This window comes from Ambystoma mexicanum, chromosome 2q, assembly GCF_040938575.1.
Source record: "Ambystoma mexicanum isolate Mex_15411 chromosome 2q, UKY_AmexF1_1, whole genome shotgun sequence".
Taxonomy (NCBI): Eukaryota; Metazoa; Chordata; class Amphibia; order Caudata; family Ambystomatidae; genus Ambystoma; species Ambystoma mexicanum.
Window position 1 is genome coordinate 213,198,567 of NC_090924.1, and position 27,394 is coordinate 213,225,960.

Consider the following 27,394-nt stretch of genomic DNA (forward strand, 5'->3'; position numbering starts at 1 on the left):
AGGGCTCGATTTTGGAAATCGGTGGAAGGGCCACATGGGAATTGATGGGTCTTGAAAAGCTCACTGCCATGCTAGAGGGGAAGCTCTCGAAGTTCAGGCGGATCAGGAACCCTTTCCTGGACTATGTGTCGGACAGAGAGCAGCTGTTCTTTCAGCCGAACTTAATGAGACACTTTATGAACTCCTGACAGACTTGAAATTGCTTACTTTGCACAGAAATGATACGGATAAGAATTGCACAGGCTCCAATCTGTTGAATTTTATTTTTATTATTTTTATTTTTTCTCTTTATCTCTGTTTACACTTGCATTGTTCTCCAATGGATTGTTAATAAATGAATTTGCTCATGATCTCGCTGAAATTGAATTGATGAATTGATAATGTACTGTTATGCTTTCTTGAATGGGGAGGGATTTAAGGGAAAATCTGATGAATTGATATGTGCGCTCCTTTCCCTTGTTTTGTTTTTGTTAGATTAACGGTCTTTAAAAATTTAAGAAAAAAAAAAAAGATGCTCAACCCTTCATCAGGGCAATGCCTATTACTCTCACTAAAGGCCGAAGAGGCTTTTTATGGAACCTGACACACGTGACAGGACCCAACATTAGAACTTGTCATAACCGTCTAAATAAATACCTTTCATCGTAATTATAGGCTAGATTGTAAAGCATCAAGGTATTTGGAGGGTTTATCTGAGCTTTTCTTCACTTAACTGTAAGAGGCTTTTGTTGGAAGAAAGACAGGTTTTATTTCATCCAATCCGATCATACATGGACATCGATGGCAGCCAACAAGGCTTTTGCTCGATATCTATTCGAAGTGCCTCCGATTAGCCAAAATGAAAAAGGGCACAAGGTACTGTAGACAATGTCAACCGCAAAGGGAGCTCTTGGAACATCCAATAAAATTGAAAGCCAATCTTGAAGAGCATCACAATCATGCATGCACCTGCAATTCAATCTCTGGTCCTCCCACTTTTGTAGTCCTAGACCATAACCATAAATCCACACAGTAACAACGCGTAATAAACCTTGCGTAATCAAACACTCGATGCATAGCAGTAATGGTTTTACTGGTGATTGCAGCAGTGGTATACAGCTGCGAAAGAAAATGATTGCAGGAAAGGGTTGTGGGGATGAGCAGGTGAGCGATACTGTAGGCAACAGAAATTATACATGCAATTTTCTGTATGAAAATGTTTAAATGTATTTAATATTTTTATATTTAGCAATACGATCACATTTCTGTATAACATTTACATACATTTTATATACAAATAAAAGAATAGAAATAGGAGCAGCATTAACATGTATAGTGTTTGTTTTTCAAATATTTCCTGAATAATACATTTTACGTTGATTTCAAAGACATAAAAATGTAAATGTAGTAACATAATTTATATTATTTTGAAGAAATGGCAATGCGATTTCGAATAAAAACGACGACGCACTTTAAAATGTTGACTTTTCTGAAGGAGAATATCTGCAACAACCTCTAAACCATTTGCAGAAGTAACAAAGCCAAAGTAACAGGAACTTATAAAATAGGAGGTGTGTTAAGCTTTTCACCGCAGTAGTGTTTAGTGTTGAGGATATCCATTGAGTTTTCACAGAAGTCAATAAAAAAATGCACGTGAATGAAAAGGGGATTGAAAACGTGGAAGGCCTGCATCATCTCTCATGTACTGCATCATCTCTCATGTACATCATCTCATGTACTGCATCCTCTCTCATGTACTGCATCATCTCTCATGTATCAATCTCGAGAGGCTGCTTGTAAAATCTTTGCTGTAACCCATGGTTCCTGAGTGGAAGACCTTTAATGCTTTTTATTTCTTCAGACTGAGCTTCTGTTAATTTTCTTATTAGAAAAAGCTTGTCTCTGCCCTCCTGAAACAAAAAGTAGAGAAGGGTTAAGCGCTGCTGAAATTAATGTGCTCCCTTGGTCGGCCCATTCAATGCAAGTTCATCATATCAATTGTAGACCAAGCATGGAGTAATAAAGTAAACAACTGAAGGTACGGGTCATATTTACTGCATACTGTATGTGCAGGCAAACCAATCATACAATAGGACAGGCAAAAGAAATTCTCACTATTAATGAAAATCAATACGGTTCAAATATTGTCTTTGAAGTAAATAATTTCCCAAACTAAACCACACCCTACCTAACAATCATAATGGGATACTTTTGTTAAACAAAAAACAAATATTTGAGACTTGGAAAGTTTTGCTACACAACCTCATACATATTGATTCCCCTTTAGAATTGTACTCTGTGTTTAAAATCACGCCATAAAACCTATTATTCGTGATTTAATGAACACGCTTTAAATAAAAAATAAAAAAGTGGCTGTGGGTTTGATGATACCCCTACTGAATACAACTCACCTTTGGACCGAGTCATTCCACACTGCTTTTATATAGTCAATAATTTGGCTGAGTGGGACAAAGTGATGGAAAAATGTTAGTAGGTAGTTTGCATGGGTTCACAGATTTATCTTTGCTCATCTCCCTTGTGTGAACAGACCTGTTCTCAGGCCTTGCCAAAGAAACCTGACCCCTATCCCTGCCCTAAGAGCCGATGGGACATCTGGTAGTACCCTAAACCTACCTGTGGAGATGGCGGTGGGTCTGATGCAAAGTTTCCAGGAAGCCGATCTTGGGAATGGACGGTGGAGGAGCCACTGAGGCGGATGGACGTAGCGTGGAGAAGCCCCGACGAGATGGCCGAGGAAATATGACACAGCCAGTGAGCATTGCTCAGTGGGACACTGTAGCGTCTGTGGCACAGAGGCAGAGAGAGAGGGAGATGCCTCGGGAGAGCAGTAGGATGACTTGGCCCTGTGGAGACAGGCCCATCTTTGGTGAGCCACACCAGCTGGAGCCCACGTATGGAGAGATCCCAATAGCCCACCAGGGATCGTTAATATTAAAAAAGGGCCTGCAAGGAGGCTGCAGCAGCGGGCAAAGTAGAACTCCATGGACAGATTGGTCATTCTCATCTCCTGAATGCGGCGAGCCATGAACGGGCAAAGGCATATGGCCAATTTTTACATTTTCCCTGGCCTTGCACGTTCCCCTGAGAACTAGGCAAGTGGATTGGCTAGGGCCAGCAACCAATCATGGGAGGGGGAGGGAGATTTAAGGAGGGTATAGTAAGAGGAAGTTGGTGGGTTAGAAAGGTGAATTCATAGGTGGAAGGAAAAGGACCAAGAGACCAACAGGACGACGGCGTGAAGGAGGTGGCTGCAGGAGAGAACGGTACTGCGAGCGGATGTGCATGGGTGAGAGGAGAGTGCGCAGTAGCGGCAGGTGGAGAGGTAGTAGTAGAGCGGGCAGTAGTACTAGGAGTGAGAGGAATGGGAGTGAATAGTACTGGTACTAGTGAGGAGTGGGTGGTGTTAGAAGTAATGAGAGGTGTGGGCAGTAGCAGTGGAGAGGTTGAAGAGGAGAGGTAGTAGTAATAGAACGGAAATGGTAGTAATAGAGGAGTGTTAGACGTGGAGAAGCGGTAAGAGGAGAGGTGGTAGTAGCAGTAAGAGGAGAGGGTTGAGGTAGTATTAAGTGGGACGGAAAGTAACATCTAAGGGTGGATTCAGAAAGGCAGAGTGGAAGATCGGAAGAACAGGAGGTTGAAATAGAGAAGGAAGGAAGAATCATAGCATGTCGAGGTGAGACTGGCTGGCAGGTGAAACACTTGTGTATAGGCATGTTATAAATGCCATATCATATATCAGGCGATTCCAACAGGGCGACTGCAAGGCACTGTTCCCCAACTTTCAATAGATTACTAATGAGCAGGGCTAGGAGAGGGACAGATGGAAAGCCCCTGAGGTAATCAGCTAGCCGGCAGATCAGAGAAACATCACAGTGTTAGCTAGCAGCATATGACAATAGGGTTGACCAAGTCCTAGCACTAAAAAGGGTTATTGGCGACTTGGCTAGGGTGGGGTTAGCCCAAGGGAGACAGACCGAGAGAAGAATGGCCCTAGCGACAATCAGAAAAATTCCCCTTGAACCTCTGAATTTATAAGTCCAACCCGGCCTACTGATCTTGTAAATCCAACAATAAACACACTTGAACCGTCTAAAGGAGTCAGAGTGGGTTTCTTAGGTGACGCCCCGTCACACTCCCCACTCAGATTTAATCTGAACACCCGTTGGAGACATGCTTTTTGAAACAACGTCTTATGGACAAGTCTGGTCTTGCGCATTTGAGATAATGGACCAGAAGGAGCAGTTGGAATGTATTGCCACATGATAAAAGCTATAAACTACTTCAATGGCCTCCAAGTGAAATTCTGAAAGAGAATAGGACATTAATAGGAACTTCATTCTACAAAGCAGCCATGCCTACTTGCAATGCCCCTCATAATATATAGCTTTACACAGGTTCTCCTGATATATATGACTGAGTGGAGTTCTTGGGTCGTCTGTGGCATGCAACATTAATGCAAAGGGCATGCACTTTATGTACCCGAGTACATTGCGTGAGCAGCTGTTTATAAGACATTGCTAATGATACTGGTTGGGGATCTGGGACACCTTGTTGCATTTGCCATTTCGCTGCATTTTTATCAGTTTTCTTATGGGAGGCAAGACCCCATGGATCTCTCACATGCCCCCACCTCTCCGCTATCGAAATACATTTGAAATGTTCCATTAGCCGAACCACTAAAAATGCTGCAAAAAAAAAGCAACACTGCCGTTTCACCAAATGCTGTGAAATGGCGGAGACGGGGTGTGCTGGTTTGACTTGATGGTAGTCTGAACAGAAAGTGCAAAGTATAAGAAGGGATGCAGTCACACCTGCAACACAGATACATTTTCACCTGTACAGACGATTGATTTCCAATATCAAATATTGAGTTGATATTCAGTTGTTTTAATTTTAGTTCACGATGTTGATAGATATATTGTTCTTTTCCATGGAATTGTCTATTTATTGAGTTGAGGCTTTTCTCTTGAAGTGGGTTTTCATTCAGTCCTTTTCTTGGACACACTTGAAGATTAAATGGTCTTGTTTTTTCTCATGACAATTTGTTATAAGAAATACTTGTTTAACACGTCTAGTTCCAAAATAAAAGCAAGAGCACACTGCACAATGAAAACGCACGCCATGCCACAGATATCAGCAACCTGTGCTTTTGTCTTCACTTTGTGAACCTGAAAGCAAGTAAAGACATTTTAACAAACCATATTAAAGTTTTGATTTGTGATTTGCTGGTGTAGATTATCTGCTTATTCATGATGAGGCAATTTTACTTTATTTTGTTATATTTCTACTTCTCCTGAAGACTGACGTATCTTTCCGAAATATAATATGATTTGATTATTGCCTGTAAATATGCAAATTGTACATAGAAGACCCCTTTCCAAGTAATAAGGGCTTACTACCTATGATTGCTCACCATGAGAGATAGACTACTACCAAGCTTCTTATGGATCAATGCAGTCTGAACTTGCCCCATCCTCCTGGATATGTTAATTGTATAAGTGGGAGAAGATAACACTTATCAGCAGAACAGGCATACTTTGAATGGGACAATATCCAGCAGTTCGACATTACAGAGCAGCAATAGCCGCACTATAGTTAAAATGAGTCCGACTCCTGTAGGAACCCCTCAAAATTCTATCGTTAATAACTTTTTATTCGAGTAACGGATTTGACAGAAATTTCGAAAGTGATTAAGGACTCGCGCTCCCCCCCACCTCCAGAATTCAAAGTGTTGTGGCGATTCGTAAAAAAGAAAAAGAAAAAAAAAAGTAATTAATCTTCTTTCAAAAGTGCGGCCTACTTCCCATTCATTTTCCCATAGACAAACAAGGTACATTTTTGCAAAAGCGCGCTGGCCCAAATCGCTGGATGGATTTGGACCAGGTCCGAAACAACTTGGGCACAAAGCGTTGACCCGCGTTGCATGCCTGGTTTGGGGGTATTCCGTGCAGTAGTTATTTAAATATTTGATGGAGAAGGGGGTGCACCCTCTGTAAAAATAGATGGCTTTATCTCTGGGATTTACCCGAAACTGTTTTTTTTTAGAAATGAAACGAACACAATCTTGTTTTTCTCTCGATGCAAGAGATATTCGAGGTAATAGCCGAGGATATGGGAAAATGAAACGCAAGAAAAAGCTATTTGTAGGTCAAAAACATGCAAGTGCTATAGGCTACAGGTGGGGAGAGTGCACCAAGGGAAATTTGGGAGTTGGAGGGGGTCCAGAGAATGAGTTGTGGAACGTAAAACAAACTATGTACTGAACCCAACACCATCCTTACTAACATTTTGATGGATTCTCCATGCCCACTTCAAGTAACTACTAGTTGCAAACACGGCGAGGGCATCCTCGGAATCCAAGCACTTAGCCATGGGTTCCACGGTGGTCCTACACCCACGATTAACAAAGAGCGGCTATAAGAAACGCTTTCTCAAGGGACTAGTCCTGGGACAAAGCAGAAGGCAATGCCGCAAATCCCCCTCGGCTTCATTACACAGTGCACAGATTGGAGAGTTTTCATTATTTCATCTGTGCTTCAGGGCTGTAGTCGGGAGTATTCCTAGGCGAAGCCTTACATACAAAACTGTCTCCTGCCTACAAGTAATGTAGTCCAGGTAGTCTTCACAGCCTGGTTGCCAAGTACCGTGCAAGAGGAGCAGAGGCCCGGGCTTTCAACAGTAGATCACCCTCATCTTTAGCCTTCGCTGCCTCTTTCATCACAGCCCTTGAGGCAAGCGTCATTGCAGGTGAGTTGGTCCAGTACTCTTCAAGACCAAGAGTTACCAATGTTTTCTAACATCGGACACCCTTTTCAAGGATACACTCCCTTTCTGGGACAAGACATCGAACCGAGCATCCTTATATTTGCCAAGAACTTTCTTTGTCCACAGCCAAGCCCAGTAAAATACTGGCCTAAGCTGTGCAATCGACTTCAACCCCTGCCCCCCTCCCCCTCCGTCTCGAGAAGGACTGCAGTGCTAGGCGCACAGGCTGGGATCAAAGTACATTTTTTAAATATTTATTTTCTTCCACTACCAGGGGGTTGGTATTTACCTGCCTCCAGAGTTCAGCTCCATACAGGGCAGCTTGTCTAGCCTGTGCCTTATAGGCATCCAAAGAAACACAGACCACCCCATTGCCATGCTCATTTGTGAATCTAAGGAGGACCCCACTCTGCTTACCTAATGTAAGCTTTGCCTTTTCCAATTGGAGGGAACAACCACAAGACGCCATTACTCTCACCCCTAGGTAATCGTCTTGCTCAATTACTCCCTCCTCCAGGAGGAGTCGAATGTTCTTCTGCTTCATCCTTGCATTGGTGTTAAAAATCATGGCCTTTGTTTTGGTAACATTCGGATGGAGTCCATTCCCGTTGCAAAAGGCAATAAAAATGTCCACTTGTCTATGTGCGCCCGAGGGGGTTTGAGATAAAAGTACTGCGTCATCAGAACATAATAAGGCTGCCAGCTTATCACCTGCCAGGGACGGGGCATCAGTCTGTTCTTTCAACAGGTCCTTTAGAACTGCATTTATAAAAATACAGAACAGAATTGGCGCCAAAACACACCCCTGGCGAACGCCCTTCTGTATATTAATTCTACCAGTGGTGCTCCCATCAGTTCCCCAAAGAACCACTGCAGTGTTGGACATATAAAGGCTCTGGATAGCAGCCAAGAGTGCACTAGGGATGCCAAGTCCTCCCAACACCTCACACAATCGAGATCTAGGGAGAGTGTTGAATGTAGTTTGCTAATCTACAAAAACTGCGTAGATTGAAGTCTTCTAAGCACAGCATATTTCTCGCACACCAGCTTCAAGCGAAAACTCTGATTCACCGTACTGAGGCCCGCACAGAAGCCCGCCTAGCGGTGGCCGATAATCTTGTTGGCCTTATCCCAGGCAGCCAAATGAAATAGCAATGCCCAAGCAAATGCCCCCCCATTCCATAGTCTAGTAGTGAAATGGGCCTGTAATTTACAGGATCATCTTGATCGCCCTTCTTGAATATAGGGACGATTTGTGAAGATGCCCATGACCCCGGTACCAGGCCCTTGCTCAAGATTGCATTGAACAGCTTTGTCAGGTAAGGTAGCCAGACTACTAACTCATTTTTATAAAAGTCAACCAGTACTCTATATGGACCAGGCGCCTTTCCAGTCTTTTGGGCCATTAGCCATTTTTCCACCTCCGTGGTGGAGCGGATCAACTGGGCCGATCGCGGCTCCCTGCCTTCCGTTCCACTAAATGGAACTGAACTGGGTTAATCGCGGTGGACGGTGTTGCCTCTGCCTGATAAAGGCTGACATAATGTTCAATTAACTTTTGTTCTGGGATACAACCTTTTTGCTAAACCGCGAGCCGGACCCCATTAATCTCCAGAAACCCTTTGAGTCCCTTTTCTCAATTGCCTCCAAGACTGCCTTTAAAGCACCATTGTGCCACCCACTTTATTTGGCCTTCAACAGCCTACGGTACTCCCTTCTGACCCGCCTCACTTCCCCACCCGAATGGGACATTGGATCCCTAACTGCTGCTATGAGACGCCCCTTCGCCATCCTTTTTTCTCTGCATGTATATGGACAGCTTTCACAGGCTTAGATATACATATCCCTACCCGTTTCACAATTTCCTCATGAGGGGGGTCAACCTTGCTGCATCACTCGGGTCTACCCTCGCACATTTGACCAATAATGGGATATCACAATAAACCTGTGGCAAAACCGCTGTAAGGTCTAGCCTGTCCCATAATTACCAGTGGGACAGAGGACTCCCCGGGGCATGAAAGATGACATTGATTACAAATTAGAGGCACATACAGGGAAACTAAAGTAAGGCAGAAAGAAACAGCAACAAAAAATAACATTAGAGTTATCCTCATGTACACAAATTAATTGTGTGATATATATATATATACATATATATATATATATATATATATATCTTCAAAGCACTGAAAAACGTCAGGCTGGGTGAGTAGCACTCTTCATAGTTTCAGGGATAATCAAAGTCCGGACATCCAAGTTGAAAACAAATGTATTCTTTATTGATGCCTTGCAAGTGGCAAAATTCAATTAAAAAGCCTCAAAAGTAAGGCTCTCCCAAAGTGCAAATGTCCGTGCGCGTTTGGAACGTTATACTAAGCAATCATAACTCGCACCACTACCATGCACTGCTAATACTAACACCCAGGACATCAAAGATGGCATCAAAAATGTGCTAAACAAAAAAAAAAGATTTTTCTTCCTACACCGGGACGCTGCAGTCCTTTTCCAACATGCAGAGCCCCTATTCCCTTTCCATGGCAGCCTGCATATGGCGAATAGAGAACTCTATGACCATATTACCACAGGCATATTTTTTTTCCCTTTCAAACCTATGCCACTTTCAAATAACTACTACATAGCTGGTGGACATGGCCCCTTTAACCCCATTTGTCATCCCTCGTGGTCATGGCCAGTAGCCAGATTGTCCGGGTCATGACCTTATGCCATGACCCGGACAATTTGGCCACAGGCTACACCTGAGTCACCAAAGTTAAATCACTATTTTTTTAACCTACATTATGACACTTGTCAAAAAATAAAACACAGGCATATTTGCAAAACCATGTTTAATTTCCTTGTCAATGCTCCTTACACAAGTTTGCTGGAAATCCACCCAAGTTTTAAAGTGTCAAAATGTATGTACATGCAATAGCCATATAACTTAGCCCCCACTTGACAAAATCCATTCAGACTTTACACAAACATTCAAGGTTGGGTCTATAATCTTTCTGAAAACTTACATTCGTCAAACGGCAACAAAGTTATAAGCCATCTAAAACTGTTGAGACCCCCCTCTAATTTAGCCCCCTCTTTACAAAATCCCACCAAACTTTACAAAAAACATTTATATCTAGATCTAAAATCGTTTTGCAAACTTCTGTGCAGATTTGTTAAATGGCAACACATTCATAAGTCTTTACAATATTTTGGTACCCCCCTCTTGACAGAATCCCACCAAACCTTGCGAAAACATTTATATCAAGATTTAGAATCGTTATGCAAACTTTTGTGCAGATTCGTCAAATGGCACCACATTTATCAGCATTTACAATATTTTATGACCCCCCTCTAATTTTGTTCCCCATTGACAAAACAGCTCCACACTTCCCAAAATCATTCTGAATAAGGTCTAGAATACAATTCCAAAATTTCATGCAGTTTCATTGAGTGGCGCCAAAGTTATAAGCATCCAAAAACTGCTTTTCAGCAACTCTAATGCAGAAATAGGCATAGATGCCCCCGGACATCTGAAGTGTTCGCGAACATCAAAAGTCTGTACCCGAACATACAGACTGTTCACAGAATTCTGGGATGAAAAACACCAATTTTTAGGCTTCTTACTGCCATATCCCATCCTCATCACCCCTCATTGCCCCAGATATTGTTTGCTAAATTTGACAAATGCAATGTTGTGTTTTTTAATATGTTTTTAACGTGATGTTCGAGAACAACGGCGGCTGTCCGCGAATCTAACATGGCAGACGTTTCCAAAAATCTGAGGCACTTCACGCTTTTCACCATCCAATGAGTGGGCACGTCCGATGTCCGCGGATATCATGTCACCCTCTAGGCCAATCGGATACCCGTCCGCGGACCAAACAGGGAAGTGAGTCAGTGGCCTGAACCGTGATATCACAAATTATTTTTTACCTACTTTTGGACCGTTTTAAACATGTCTACTGGACGGAATTACACAAAATGTACAAAAGCACGCTTTCAGGCCAAGCCGCTGCTCCTGTCGCAAATTTGGTGAAAATCCATCCAGCGGTTTGGGCTGCAGACGAAAGCAGAATTTTGTTTCCATTGCGTCTATGGAAAAAAACAGACATTTTGGGACACCCTCCTATAACTTTGCCCTCCCTTGGCGAAACCTCACTATACTTCACAGAATCAATCGATGGGGCCATATACTTTTTTTGCAAAATTTGGTAAGGATTCGTCCAGGGGAGGGGGCAGGGGGTTTAAAGTTATAAGCTGCCCAAAAAGTGCTCTTCCTCTGGGTTGGCAACTTAACCATAACTACATGGCCACTACCGCAGGCCCTGTAATATATCAAGTTCTATAAATCAGTTTAAACTAAAGCCCCTGAAAAAGTGAAAAAGTAATTTTCTTAATTAAACCCAAAAGTACAGCAGACCACATGCTGGCACAACCACTGCTCAATCCACTTCCAACTGTCCCTTAAAGGTTCTCTCGAACTTTTTCCTTCAACAATCATGAACTGAACATTGCTTACAGTTGTCCCATCTCAACATACGAGAAATGTTCCAATCCTCTATAACGTAATGCATCAGATGATAGCCCTATGCAGCTGTCAGTGTACATAGGCTTTAAACTGTTTGCAAGCATTCAATAGTTTTCTTTCAGTATTGGCGTTCTCCCATTTTTGGAAACGCCTTATTAGGATCTTCGTCTAACTTGCCGAAAATTAAAATGTAATGGCATTTAAGCTCCTGAACCACTGGAATAATTGCGCAGTATTTCCAGATTTTTCTCTAGCTCCTCCGTGCCAGCACAGAAGAGGACAAGCTTTATTCAAAACAATGCAACCATGCCACAAAAGGATACTTTGATCTGACCTCCTAGGTCATGTTGTTTATGCTTTGTTAGTCTCCATAAGCGAAGGAAAATCTATACACACAGCATGTTTTGAAATACATAACCCACATAAAGACTCTGAACATATATATCATTGAAAATGCTTGAACCAATGCTTCTTAACCATCAAGAATACATTAGGAGAGCATTTCCATCTTGCTTTAGAGATAGCCAACAAATCCCATTCATATTTCCACATTTCAATAAACTCTCACGAGTTGAAGGTTAAATGAAACACATTGCCGTCTTCGTGCTGTTTGTGTGAAGATTTGTGTAATTATAAACACAAAGTGAAAAAACAGCCTCACTAGATATTCAGTAAAGAAGATAATGTAGTGAGGCCAAAACTGTGGCATATTAATTATGGTATACAACAATATAGCAGAAGACATGACCAGGTATAGAATTTTAATGTATTCGTAAAGCACATGTCCTCCCATTAAAGCAGTGCATGAAGTAAAACATTTAGGGCCTCATTACGACCCTGGCGGTAGGTTAAGGGCACGGCTGCCGCCGGTAATGACTTTTTACCGGGTCCAAGAAAAGGGCAATAACCGGGTTATGCCGACCTTGGTGGACCCGGTAATTGCCCTTTTCCTAGACCCGGTAAAAATCAATCCCAATTCCCATTTGAGCCCCATAGGGCTCAAAGGGAATGGGGAGGATGTGAATAACGGGCCCATTAATGACGGGCCCGTTGTTAGCATCCTGGCCTGCTAGCGGGTCCCGCTTTTCACGTCTGGTAAAACCAGACCTGCTAGCAGGCCTCGTATTAGGGAATCCAGTAATGAACCGTGCCGGTCCCGTACCGGCACCGTTCATTACGGGAGCACCAGGGTCCTAATGAGGCCCTTAGTCACTGAACATCAAAATCAATTACATTAATCTGCAACTAAACACACAATAAAAATGTCTCACCATGCAAATGAGTGTTAAAAGTGCAGCTGCAGTGACCGATTGCTATATTTCTTGTGTCTCATTTAACATTTTCCATAACATAAGCTTTCCCGCATTTGCCACCATAATCACACCAAGTGATCAGTTCTTAATGACCCAAGCATTGCTTTTGAAATATGCAATACTAAAATCATTCTTTAACCTACACTAGGGCTAGCCTAGTGTAGGTTAAAGAAATAAAATATCAGTTATATGATCTGCCAATAAGCATAATTTTCAATTTCATGACATTCATTGAAAGTCCTCTTGCTTTCAAACAATTGATATAAATGTTCAAAGAGTTTGTATAGTTGGGGTCTTCTTACATAAAGAACGGAGTCATCCACATATTGTGCATCTAAAATAGCAATAGATAAGACAGAATTTAAAGAATAAATATTTGAATTAAGAAGAACGGGGGCTAAAATGCAACCCTGTACGACCATTCTTAATTAGAAAGAGGCAGTGCATTCACCATGTAGGCCAAATGTAACCAGACGCAAGTTACTTTCATGTAAAGCCTTCAGAGAATAACAGAATCTGGAATTTTCAAATCTTTTAAAACTTCCCACAACCGAATTCTATTAACACAGTAGGACATACTTGGGTCCATAAAAGTGATATACCAACGAACTCCAATGCTTAAAATATATTTACGATAAGTACACATTTGAAATCTGGTCACAAGTTCCCACCCCCCACCTGAATCCATATTGTGTGTAATCTAAAATTTCCTTTGAATTCAACCAATAACACATCCTTGCATGTAGCAATTTCCCAAAGAATTGTGCAGTGACATCAATTCGAAAGACCAGCCTATATGAGATGCGTAGACTTCAGTCTCCCTTCTTATACATGGGCACACTACCAGTTTTTTTCCAATAAGGAGGTACCCACAGCTTGCAAGAGCGTTCATTAGGTTTAACAAAAGAGACCCTGTAATTCAAAAATCGATTTACAAAGACATGCAGGGATTCTATTTGCACCTGCACTGCGACTAAATAACTGAACGCATCTGGTCTAATCTAAATACTATGTGCTGTGTCTCAATTAGTACACATGCCCGCCCCGAAAATGGCTTCTCTCCCCTTTCCCTATTTACTGCTACTACACTAAAAAGTCCTCTGCTAACTCCAACTGCTTCTCGCAATATATAGTTACAAAATAGAGCCAATTGTTTTTGGTATTTATGTATACAGCGCTTTTGTCAAAGCATTGCAAAGAGATTAAAAAAAAACAGTACAACATAAATAGCAAAGGTGATACCAGCAATAAACAACAAAAGCTAAAGAGAATAAATATTGGGCAGACTGAAAAGGTGTTTTTTATGGCATGCTCAAAGAATTATACAGAAACGTGGTAGAGCGAACTGGTAGGAAGGAAGTCCAACTTTAGTCAAAAGTAGAGAAAAGAGCATAAGGGAGATGGGGCACAGAAAAACTGCCAGAAGATGATGATGTTGGAAGTGAGGAGATCGAGAAGGAAAGTATAGGAGGATGAGCTAAGAGAGATAGGATAGGGTCAAGCCATGAAATTATATGATATGGCATTTATAATGCGCCTATACACAAGTGTTTCAAGGCGCAAATACATCATGAATATATGTACACACTATACGAAGGAAGTAAAAAAGAAGACAGGTGTCGAAGAGGAAAAGAGAGGAGCAGGGAAGCGGTAAAAGAGGACCTGGTAGATAAGGAGAACATACAATGAATGGCTGAGTTGAAAACAGAGTGAAGGGGGGCAAGATGAGAGGCAGGGAGACCAACCAAGAGAGCCGAACAATAGTGAAAGTGGGAGAAAAATAGAGAATACATTATAAGTTTGGCTGCATGAAAAGAGAGAAAGGATTGAGCACACAAGATATTCTACAGATGGAAGTGACAAGTAAGAGCTGTGCTATAAATGTGTGCAGAGAATGAACATACCCGAGAAATTTGAGCTTCAGAAAGCAGATCTCAGTCTTAACACAGATATGAAGGAGGAGCTCATAAATCAGTTGTGGTGAGGGCAATGATAGTACTTCAAAGTAAAACCTGGTGGGGAAAGCAAGTTTATACACCACAGGGGACAGATTTCAGACCTGACCGAATTAATTGAGGATCAGAGGCCACTAGACTTAATGGATTTTATAAATCATAAACAACCCGAGCAAGGGTAGAACTTCAAAGTGTCTAATGGTAAGGAGCTCTCCGTTTGATTGGATAAGCCAAGGTGCACTTTGAAAGGTGTCTCAACCAGAAACTTATTTAAGCTATGAGTGAACTGTTTTAAAGGCTTTAAATGCTGTGTTTAAGTTGATAGGAGATACCAATTCTTACAGTCACTCAGAAGTAAATTTATTAAGCATTCTTGACTGAAAACAGGAAAGGGAGGATGCCTTGCAGTTTTAACAAAGACAACAAAAGTGGTGATAAGTAAGAATAATCCCTTTTCTATCTTTCTTCAGGATGTTTGTAGAGTTTAAATTACTGTGTCCTTTGGCCCCATTTAGGCCATTTCATTCTACCAACATGCCATTTCATTCTACCAGCATCCCACACCGGTCAGGAGGGGAGTTTGGATTAGAAGAGGCAGGTTTTACGTTCTTGGTCTTAAAACGGCTGGGGCATCATGAGAAACGTTTCTCAGGCCATCACAGGTACATTTGTCCTGCTGTCATTTCTACTACTACGGACTGAATGTTCTTCAAGGGATTATGATGAGGTCCTATGTCCAAGGATATAGGATTGGGCTGGTTTGACCAAGATGGAGAGGGATGGCCACCACTCATTCAATGACATGGGCCCCTTTAGTGGTATATGGTGGACCTCGCAGCACAACAGGCTATCCCTAGCCTTGCCTGTATACCCACAATACTACCCAGAAAGAGCTTGCACAAGATAAGAACAAGGCTGGCAATACACTAATGAGTAATAGGGAAGGAGAACAACAGGTGGTCTGCCGACTCACTACTAGAGTGTCTACAAAGCAAGTTGTTACTGTAAGAATGGTTGGTTTGTTTGAGGACTCAAGTGTGCAAGTGTTGATTGCAATAATGTTTGCAAACCCCACATGGTACAATTTGCACAGCTGCAACATGGTGCAAAAGCTGAGAAGGTGAAAAAAAGCACACTCCGTAAGCCAGCAGTGATTAACACACTTTATTGTCTATGTCTATGATGGCAGATGAAGCAGAAACAACCTGGGTCACAGTCACTAGGTGGACCCACGGCACATTAGTTCCAGTTTTCAAAATAGTACACCCATCAAGGAAATAGGATCCAGCAGCTGCAGCAGATGTGTGGAAATTAGGAGTGCAGAGAAGGTGCTCAGAAAGACAACCTGGCAGAGTAGATGACTTGGTGTCCGAGAAGGGAGAGTGAAGAATAGGAGGGAGAGTAGGGAAAGAAGATAAGTGGTGAGATTGAAGAAAGAAGGTGAAGAGAGGGGTGTTAGATATAGAAAGGGAAGGAGGGCAAGAAGACAATTGAGAACATACAAGCAGAGGTGAACATAATAATGGAGAAAGGAAGGAGGCGAGAAGGTGGCAGGACAGAAGACGAAAACAAATAGAGTAGAGAAGTAAACGAGTGGAGGTGGGAAAGAACGATGGAGCAGTGAACGGGGGAGCAGAGGTGGAAAACAAGAATGAAGGAGGGAATGAAAGAAAAAATGCTGACGGGTGGAGTGGAGCTGAAAAGTGCAGGAGCGGGAAGTGATCAGAGGATGGAAGGTGAGAAAAAGAGGTTTAGAAAATAAAGGAGTAGTGTTGAAGAAAGGGGAGGTGGAGGAAGGAACAGTGTGGCAACAAGGAGTCTATAGAGAAGTATGGTGGAAACGAGACCCAAAAAAGAGAAGGAAGGAGGAGGACAGGACTATGAATGGATGTAATTTGAAGGAAGTAGGGGAAAGGAGGGAAGGAAGAGCCAGAGAGGCATGATGACAAAACTCATCAGGTGGAGAAAACAACTTTGCAAACAGTGGTAAGCCTTAAACAAAGCAGCTGAGCCAGTCCCAGCACCAACCAGGGCAGAGGAAGATCTCCGGGTTCAACATTTGCTTAAGACTCTCATACCCATGGGTGATAAGGGTGGTTGCACCAGGTCTTTGCAATAAACCAAGACAAAGAAGGCACCATCCTGAAAAGAACCAGATAAGTCGTGGAAGACACCATACAGTGGTCTAGAAAGAAGTATGTTGACACTTGAATCCCTAGAGACTGAGCGACTATTTTCCACCAAAAAGGTGGATTTGTAGAAGAGGGAAATATAGAGAAGGAGTGAGGGCTACAGTCCAAAGTAACTTGTTTTGTTTGCACCCAGTTTGTAAACATGCATCCTTCCCCCCAGCTAAACCTAATTCCCTGGTACTTTAGTTTTACTTAATAAACCCTTGTGACACAACTTATTGGCTTGTGTTTTCTGTTGGTCCCATAGCTGTGTTGAGGGACAAAAAAATCTATGGCTAGAAGTTTTCTTTCAACAAAACCTTTATATAATTTGGCCCTCAATGAATTTCTCAAGTCATTAATGGATCAAAAATACTGTTTGGAAACAGTCTGAATTTGGGGACGTTGCATCTTTGAATCACAGAGGAGGTGGCCTGGAGAGGAACAACTTTGTGAAAGGTACAGGTCCCAGGCTCCCCCTCCAGTCCTGCACTTGCCTCCGGGCCTCTGCACCCTGATTGGCACTACTGCACTCAGAATTCACTCCATTAGAGGGGCAACCACTCTGCTCTTAACCCAGACCCTTGCTGAACTGGGTGCACTTGTCCCCCCTGACTCGCACTTCCTGTCTGCGCACTTGCACGACCTTGAACACACTAGGCCTAGCAAGTCTGTCTTTCCTGTCCTCCCTCTGTCTCCCCTCCCTTGCTTGGTTGTACCTGAAATACTCGAGCATAGGCGTATTGGTGTCGACCACCCACCAATCAACCAGACATGTCGCCAGGCCTAGTATGGTAGTTTATTGTTCTGCATGTCCTTTTTCCTCTCCCTTCCCTTTCCTCTTCCCACTCTTTGTCATGCACTTGGTACTATCTGACGAGTCGTTAGGCATAGTATGGTAGTTTAATTGTATGCTCTTCACCCCCACCGCCCCCCCCATTTCTCTCATTCCTCCTGTCATGCACTTCTTGCACTAGTAGAAATATGCCTCTGGACTAGTATCCTAGTTATTTTTGTTATCATTTGGAATCTGCAAGGCCTAAGAATGACAACTGTATTCCCTTGTTCCCTTCCCGCTTTTAAGCACTTCACTTGTGTTTAAGCGCTTTACAAATAAACAATTACAAGTTACAAATGCTAGGTGGGCACTCATACATCCTCCTTAAAGAAGCCTCATATAACCGGTGTAGAGCAGCAAAGGGGGAGGGAGTGGTATTGAGAAAAAGGTGAAAGAAGGTAAGCACAATAGGAAAGGGGCATTTATTCTGATACTAACATCTAACACTTTAACGTTTATATACAACTCGAAGTAACATTCAATGACCTACAACTGTTTTTGTATAATGTTTTCAAATGTTATAGTATGAAGAAGTCCCTTGTTGGCAGACACATGCAGACAAGTTCTGGAAACAGACTTGTAAACTTATCAGTGTTTTTTGAACTCATGTCCATCTGTAATTTAAAAAGAATTAAGACTGTTATTGATTTACATTTGAAAAATGCATTGAAACTTGTGGGAGAAGAAGACTACAAGGCTTTTGCATCAAGAAATATTTTAGTTGCCCAAAAGTAGATATGTTTCTGCTACAGCCAATAACAATACAATCCCGGTAAAACAACTAGCTACATTGAGCTCAACATTTTCAATGTCTACATACACAGATCTTGATATTTACAATGAGAATGTCAAATACAATGTTCAAACGCTGACATGCTGACCCGTCGGGAGTATAGGAGAGAAAGTGTTCAGGGTTTTGTGTGTACAAATCTGCCAATGAAGACATCCTTGACATAACCCTATCTATGTCATCACTAGACCATTCTCTAGAACAGTGAATGATCCTTTCTGGGGCTTTCTCCGCCTTATCCTGACTAGACGTACTGGTTTTAGCAGGTGTCCTTGGGATAACAGAGGACTGGGACTTGTCTGTCTGTTTATGTGGAGAGGGAAGTTTTTGAGGTGTGTGAAGAGGCTGAGACTGCTTCCTCTGTTGTTTTCCTGCCTCCCCGTGGGCGGAAGAGTGTTTTCCCTATTTTTTCGCCCCTCCGGAGCCTTCTGACGCCTGGCGTCGAGGTTCGGGGGTAGTGTCCCTATCTTTAGAACGTGGAGGTAGGGACTCGGGAGCCGCTGTTACGCGGACTGCGGCACCGACTCCTGGAGTGCGATCTGGGGATGGAAGTCGGCTTCGTCTTCAGACGATTGAATTTCCGTTACCTTGGGGAGCGAGGCACTCTTGGCAACAGTGGATGATTTCCTGGAGTCATGCGGCGATCCAGATCGAGAATGCCCAGAGGACACCGATTCGGACCGTTCTCTATATGCCTCTTTCCGAGACTCGACGTGCGCGTTGAGTCTCGGTTGGACTTCATGTGCTTTGTGGAAGTGCTGTGGTTAGCGCTTGTGTCGCCGGGGGTCTTCCCCATAGCCGCCCTGCCGGACGACCTTCCGAGGTCAGGGACTTGCGCTTGGCTGTCTCTTGACGCCACGTTGCCCTCGCCGTCTGAAAGCACAGCATCGCTGAAGGCGCCCTCCGCTGCCATGGCCTCCTGACGCCTGACGTGGTGGGCCCAACGCTTGATCGAACGGTCCTTAAGTGTTTTCGGTTTAAACCTACTACACGCTCTGCAGTTCGCCTCGGGGTGGTCCCTCGGCAAGCAGAGATTGCACGTGGCATGCCTGTCGACCCAAGGTACTTGCGGTTGCACTTGGGGCAGAATTGGAAAGGGGTACCCTCCATACGCACCTTGTGGCAGCGGGCTCGTAAGTGTAGGAATATATAAGAATGTACCTAGATACCAAACGAGTGTAGAGTATGTCCACCCCCCACTCTCCCTACTTGCAGGGCCGAGGCCAGAGGCCTTCCAAGGCCCGGGCTGAGGCCGGAGGCATTCCGAGGCCCAAATCCGTCGTGCAGCTGTCGACGGTCAAATTCTTCTCCAGGCCGGCGTCAAGTGTGGAAGTTCAGTGACTCGACGTTGGGGTGGAGAAATGGGCAAATATAACAATATTTAGCAAAAGTATGGCTAAGGCCAGGGAACTCTGTGGAATGCTTCCGACCAGTATGGCGGAAAAAAACAATCTGAGGGTCCTACACGTGTGAGGGATCATGGGTACAGTGGACGTCACACTAGGGATAGTATTACTAGCACGCCCTATGTCGACGCCCATTTTCGAGTTTCGAAAAACAAACTGTAATACTCGGCAGCTTCCACTAGATGTCGGCCTATGCACAGCATGTAATCTAAGCAGATTCCACAAGCCTCAGAAATATATATATATTCAGTAAAAAAACATTGTTAAAGGGACGTTATGGTTCCAAGTAAAACCGAAAAACCCCTGAAATTCGCCAGTTATGGTAAGCTAAGCAACTATAACTCACGCCACCACCGTGCACTGCTAAGACTAACACCCAGGACATCAAAGATGACATCATAAATGTCATTGATGACATCACTGATGACATCACATGTGCATTTACTTTTCATGAAAAGTCTGTAGGGATTCTTATTATAACGTTGACCAAAAAAGTGTCAAGGATCATTGGAATAAATATCATGAACTACTTAGAAACATTAAGCAATGCATTGATTTAAATAGCATTCTATTATGAAGTTCTATCCAGTATACTAAGCTACTCATGTAGAAACATAGGCATTGTGTGCAGCATACATGATGGAGGTGCAATATTCATAATCTTGCCACGTTGAATAGTAAAATGATAACTGCTTTATTATTAGAGTTTTGTGTACTGAGAAACATGTAATAAGTAGCTAATAAAACCCACTTACTACATAATTGCATTATTACAGACAAAACACAAAGAGACAACAACACATACAAATATGAGTATATATAGGGAAAGTGAAGTAAGCAAAAAAACAGCAGTAGTAGCAGAAAGTGTTCATAACCTAACTGATTATCTTTATGCACAGAAATGATGGCTCTGTTTCAAAGCTGCTACTTACCCTATGTATATGTATCACATGATGTGACTGGACCCTAAGGAAAATAGTGTGAGTACAATATATACAAATATGAGCATATACAGGGAAAGTACAGTAATAAAAAAACAGAACTATCAGAAAGTGCTGATAACCCTACTGATTATCTTCATGCACAGAAAGGATTGCTGTTTTTCAAGCCTGTGTCTTCCCCTATGTATATGTTTCATATGATATGACTGGACCCTAAGGGAATTACTGTAAGAACATACTTGAAGGATAAGTCTACGAATATAGTACCTTTACAATTTTTAGTTCCTGACTGTTACTGAAGAAAACCATGTGGCCTAGATATGTCAGTAAAGGAAAAAAGGGGGAGCCAGAAATGTGATGTCATCAGTGACATTTGTGATGTCATCTTTGATGTCCTGGGTGTTAGTCTTAGTAGTGCACGGTGGTGACGCGAGTTATGGTTGCTTAGCTTACCATAACTGGTGAATTTCAGGGGGTTTTCGGTTTTACTTTGAACCATAACGTCCCTTTAACAAAGTTTTATTTACTGAATTTCATAGGTTTTTATTAGTGCAACTTAACTATAAAGTCTACGAACATCTGACTTCATTGCAAGCCTTCCAGAGAGTGCCACATGACCATATGCTGGCGCGCAGCATGATGACGTGTCCGAGAACCCGAACGCACCTCACAATAAAATCTGTGCTTTGCGGACAGTTTGGAACTACATTTTCTACTCATCTAGGAACTTTCAACTTCAAAATTTCCCTTGCACAGCTCCAACACCTATTCCTACTCATCCATTAACAGCCTAGTACACAGTACATACTTTTACCAAAACTGCTATTTATCTTAAAATGGCATCAGCTAAGGCCATCCCTCCTCCCCAAGAGACACCACCACTGCTGTAATCAAGGAGCATGAGAAACACTGCCCCCTACCTGAGAAATAACACATGCGCAACATTTTCCCCTGTCCACCTGCCCCTCCATACTAGTGTTTGGTACCTCGTCCCTCATTTCCCTCCCCACCTTTCGTTCTAAACTCTCCTGCCAAAAAAAATCCATCCAAAAACAAAATAAATGTTCATTTAGGAACCACCTTTCACAGTTAAAAAATAGAACAAAAAAACCCCCGCATAGACTCCATCTACTTTATATTTCTCAGTAAAGTACATAGACTCAATAAGATTTTCCAACATTTCCATTTGCATTTTGTGTGATGCCAATGAGAATATTGGGGCGTTCATCCTCCGTTCCAGGGACTGGAACGGTGTATACCGGCCCAGCAGCCCAAGTTATCAGCCCAAGCGAAGCGAGGGTGGATAACAAGGTCTCTGGACCATTACCCCCCATTCCAGCCCCTGAAATGGGGGATGAAGGCCATTAGCAGCCTAGGTTCCCAAAGCGGTAACCCGTGGTACTAAAAAAGAGGATTTTTCGTCCTACACCGGGACACCTTTGGTGTCCCGGTTTAGGAAGGAAAATCCTTCTCCAAGATGGCCACCATGGAAAGGGAAGGCGGGGATTCCATACAGGGCCCCTCTTCGCTTTACATGGCAACCTGCAGAAGGCAAAAAGAAAACCCTATGACCATATTACCACAAGCACATTTTTCTTCCCTTTCAAATCTATCCTAATTTCGAATAACTTTACCACAAAGCCAGTCCCAGGTGGACATGGCCACTTTAATCCTATGTTTTGCCCCTTCTGGTCATGGCCAGTAGCCACATTGTCCGGATCATGACCTTATTCCATGACCCGGACATTCTGGCCACTGCCCATGGCTACAGTCTACCCCTCAGTCACTAAAGCTATACCGCTATTTTTTTTAACTACATTATGACACTTGTCAAATAAGAAAACACTGCCACATTTGCAAAACCATGCTTTTAGATCCTTGCCAATGCGCCTTATGCAAGTTTGCTGGAAATCCAGCCACGCTTTATTTTTTCAAAACTGTCAAATGAATGCACATACAATCGTCATATAAGCTCTGCACAAAATCCCACCAAACATTGTAAACTCATTTGAAATCACGTCAGAAATATCCTACCCATCATCATCACCCCTCACCTCTCCAAACATTATTTCATAAGTTTCACAAGTGCAATGCTCAGAAAATATTATTGTCCCGAGGGTTCGGCCATGTATTTTTATACATACGTTGATCTATCGCAAACATTTCCAATTCACCTTACCTCACTTTTCCTCTTTTAAAAACATACGAAATCTGGCAGCAGGGCACGTTCATCTTGTGCTATTCTTATCCATTGCTGCATCTGCCTAAGGTAAACTGCCCTGTATTCACTAAATCATATGCCCCGCCCCTGACCCTCACATCACCAACCCTAGTGCTATTCTACACCTTTCTCGGTGACGTTCCTCTTCAGTGTAGCCAAACGCGCCCATAATCACCTACGTGACGTGACGCAGAACCCGAAAATCAACACACATCGACTAACAACACAGCATGTCACAATTCGGAATATTAAACCGTACTTTAAAAGAAAACAATAACACTGTACAATTTGTAAGGTACTTTTATTTCACAATAAACGCTCTGAGAACATCCGACTATTACCATATTCAATCAAATTGCAAATTTGTTTCTTCGCTCGTGATCCAAAATGTTAATGGTGAGGCACACGTTCTTTTTCCGTACACAAAGTGTTTGTTTTCAATAAAAGAACTGCTTGGGTCGCACAGTGAATTCCAGGGCTTCTGCATCAACTTGGGCCTAGACCACCATAAAGGATGTTATGTTACTCCTAATCGCTAGTACAGCGTACGGGCACATTGGCCCTGGGCGGTCGTCCCAAAAAACAGTCACTGTGATCCAAGCGTTGACAACTATGTGCAGCTGCCGATTAAAGAAGCCGTCAGTTGGCATCTGGAATCTATGACAATCGCAGAAAGGCAGGATGTAGCTATTTCGAAAACATAACAGAAAATGTGTATCAATACCCGAACTTTATTACAATGTATCTATTGACTTTTTAATTCGGCATAGAGTTTAAACTAACGATTAGCACACACATCAAACAATCTCAAAAAAGAGAAAACAACGTGCAAACTGATACACAATTCGATATGGTCATACATGACATTTTAATGAAATATAAGCATTGAACATGGGTGAACCTAGTGATAGTCTACATGCACCTCGATCCTGCACTCCCCATAATCACGTAAAAATACAACCACACAAAAAGATAGTACTTGTGTTACATTGCAATAAGCAACACAGAACAAACAAATAGAATATAACCCAAAATTAATCTTCAGATAATAAGTTAATGCTTGTTCCGGTATACAATCGTCAAAATCAAACTTACATTATATTCACCATTCCATTCTCTTGGCGTAAGTCAGACCGTAACGCTCACTGCGCTCGCACCAAAGATTCTTCATGAACAGAATTTACATGTTCCTTACACACTTTTGGAATGCATAACCTTATCAAATGTTCATTATTACAAACCTCCTCTCATTGCATTCCTTATGGAATGGTCCCTCTCTCTCAAGGTCAAAAAACAATTGAACCTTATACTTTGTGTCCCATGCGTGGGCTTCCTTAGCTCGCAACGAAAAATTCAAAGCTGGTGACCTTCATTCAGAATCTAAATACATTCTCACTTTGCAACAACATGGCTCACCGCATCCATGAGAACTGTTATTCTCATACACGTGCAGGGCCAGACTCTAGGGGGCGGCAGTCTGACTCCATTATTATTTTAAATACATTTTAACACAGACACATTAGTCCTTCGCCTGTACTTTACGCACATTATATTGTGGAACACCTCCAAATGTACCGTATGACTTTCGTGACAAAAAAACACCAGTTTTTTGCTTCTTGCTGCCATATCCCATCCCATCCTCATCAACCCTCAACTCCCCATACAGTATTTGATAAGTGTAACAAGTGCAATGTTGTGTTTTTTAATATGTTTTTGCGGCAATGTCCGCGGACACCAAAACACGGATCCAAGATGGCGGGTGCATCAGAACAATCTGACGCACTTCAAGCTCTTCATCATCCAATCAGCGAACGTGTCACAAGTGCGCGGACATGACGCGACCAATTAGCCAATCGATATCTTGCCCACGGAGCGAACAGGGAAGTGTGTCCGCGGAGCAGACATAGATATCACTAATTTTTTTAGACCTACTTTTTGATCGTTTGTTCACCAAATTTACAAAAGCACGCTTTTGGCACAAAGCCGCTGCTCCTGCCATAAATTTGGTGAAAATTAGTCCGGCGGTTTGGGCTGTAGGCCTGCGCAAAGTTTTTCCCCCATTCAGTCTATGGGAAAAAAATAAATTTTGGGACCCCCCTTTAACTTTTCCCCCCCTGGACCAAACCTCACCATACTTTGCAAAAAATTCAGAGTGCGCCATATACTTTTTTTTTGCAAAGTTTGGTGTGCATTCGTCCAGGGGGAGCGAAGTTATAAGCCGCCCAAAAAGTGCTCTTCCTATGGGATTAGCAACTTAACCATAACTACACAGCCACTACTGTGGCTGTGTAATTTTTATATATATATATATATATATATATATATATATATATATATATATATATATGGGATACATTACTCACCGTAATCGTATTTCTGATGCTTGTATCTGCTTAGATTCACATGCTGTGCATAGGCCGACATCTAGTGGAAGCTGCGGAGTATTACAGTTTGTTTTTCGAAGTCGAAAAATGGGCGTCGACACAGGGCGTGCCAGTAATACTATCCCTAGTGTGACGTCCCCTGTACCCATGATCCCTCACGCGTCTAGGATCCCCAGATTGTGTTTTTCCTGACATGAGGTAGCATGAGGAGTAGCGTGAGTACAGATAGTCCAAGCAGATAGACAGAAAGGTAAGACTACAAGCAACCATGCGCCTTCTCTCGGAGGGGAGGAAGGGTGGGTCGCATGTGAATATAAGCAGATACAAGCATCAGAAATACGATTACGGTGAGTAATGTATCCCTTCTTAGGCTTGTGGAATCTGCTTAGATCACATGCTGTGCATAGATTAGCGAGCAGTACCAGAAGAAGGAGGTGGGATGTGAGAAGGGTCATGAGCAAACAGGTGTCTTAGAACCGCTTGTCCCACTTGTGTATCTGCCTTGGAATGAGTGTCAATGCAGTAATGCTGAGTAAAAGTGTGAATAGAGCTCCAAGTAGCTGCTTTGCAAATGGTGTGAAGGGGAACATTTGCAATGAAAGCCAGAGTGGCCCCAATGCCTCTGGTAGAGTGGGCCCTTGGCGTAAAAGGCAGAGTTTTTTCAGAAAGAGAGTAACACAGCTGTATACAGTTGATAATCCACTTTGAGATAGCGCCCTTAGAGACGCGATCTCCCTCTCTGCCTGTAGCTACGGAGACAAACAGTTGATCTGTTTTCCTTAGCGGTCTGGTTTTATTTACATAGTATAAGACCGCCCTACGCACATCTAGGGTGTGTAGTTTCACCTCAGCTGAGCTTTGTGGGTTTTGGAAGAAAGCCGGAAGCTCGATGGACTGGTTTACATGGAACTTGGATATGAATTTTGGTGAGAATCTAGGGTGTGTGCGTAAAACCAGTTTGTCCTTGTGGATAGTAAAGAAAGGATCTTGCACTGACAGAGCCTGAATTTCACTGACCCTTCTTATGGAGGTAATGGCTACTAAGAAGGCCGTTTTATAAGTCAGGTGTTTGAGACTACTTTTATGCATGGGTTCGAAGGGGGGCCCCATGAGCTTAGATAGCACCACATTGAGATCCCATCCTGGCGGTGGGTTCGAGATAGGAGGGTGAAGTCTCTTTACTCCTTCCATGAAGGCTTTAACCACTGGTACTTTCCACCACGAAACCTTGTTATGGGATGTGGTGTAGGCTGAGAGGGCTGCCAGGTGTACTTTCAGAGAGTTAAAAACCAACCCTGCATCCAGCAGGTGGAGCATGTATGTTACAACGTTGGAAGGAGTGCAATCAACCGGGTTGATTTGTTTACACTGGCACCAGATAACGAATCTTTTCCACTTGTCAAAGTAACAGTGCCTTGTATTTGGTTTCCTAGACTCTTTTAGAATGTCCATACACCTCTGTGGTAATTTGAGATGTCCAAACTCTATGACTTCAGGAGCCATGCTGCTAGGTTCATAGAGTTGGGTTCCTGATGCACTGTTTGACCTTGTTGCTGGGACAGAAGGTTGTACCAGGCTGGGAGTCTGATGGGCTCGCATACCGCCATCCTGCGTAGGTGTGGAAACCATGGTTGTCTCGCCCACATGGGAGCAACTAGGATGAGCGTCATCGATTCCTTGTTCATCTTGTACACCACCTTCCTGATGAGAGGAGTTGGTGGGAAAGCGTACGCAAACATCCCTGACCAGTTCATCCACAGGGCATTCCCCTGGGAGTCCGGTTGTGGGAACCTGGATGCAAATCCTGGGCATTGTTTGTTTTCGCTTGTGGCGAATAGGTCTATAGTGGGGAAACCCCACTGAGAGAAGAGATCTTCTACTACGTCTCTGTGAAGGACCCATTCGTGTTCTTCTGGGAGGGAGTCTCTGCTTAGAGCATCCGCTAGGGAATTGAGCTCCCCTGGAACATGTTGCGATGACAGGAAGATGTTCCGTCTGAGTGCCCATCTCCATATTTTCTGGGCAAGCTTGGACAGATTTGGCGAACGAGTCCCTCCTTGCTTGTTCAGAGAGAACATGGCTGTC

The 27,394-nt window shown here is 43.0% G+C and overlaps 1 protein-coding gene across 2 annotated transcripts in view; it reads right to left on the bottom strand.

The window, feature by feature from the left end:
- Window positions 1-1,051: 1,051 nt before the first annotated feature.
- The window catches only part of TMC7 (transmembrane channel like 7), a 950,504-nt gene continuing 924,161 nt past the window's right edge, over window positions 1,052-27,394 (bottom strand). For both annotated transcript variants that reach the window (XM_069647142.1, XM_069647143.1), the window contains exon 16: window positions 1,052-1,889. In XM_069647142.1, the coding sequence (XP_069503243.1) occupies window positions 1,749-1,889 (141 nt within the window). In that variant the 3' untranslated portion in view covers window positions 1,052-1,748. The remainder of the gene's footprint in view (window positions 1,890-27,394) is intronic.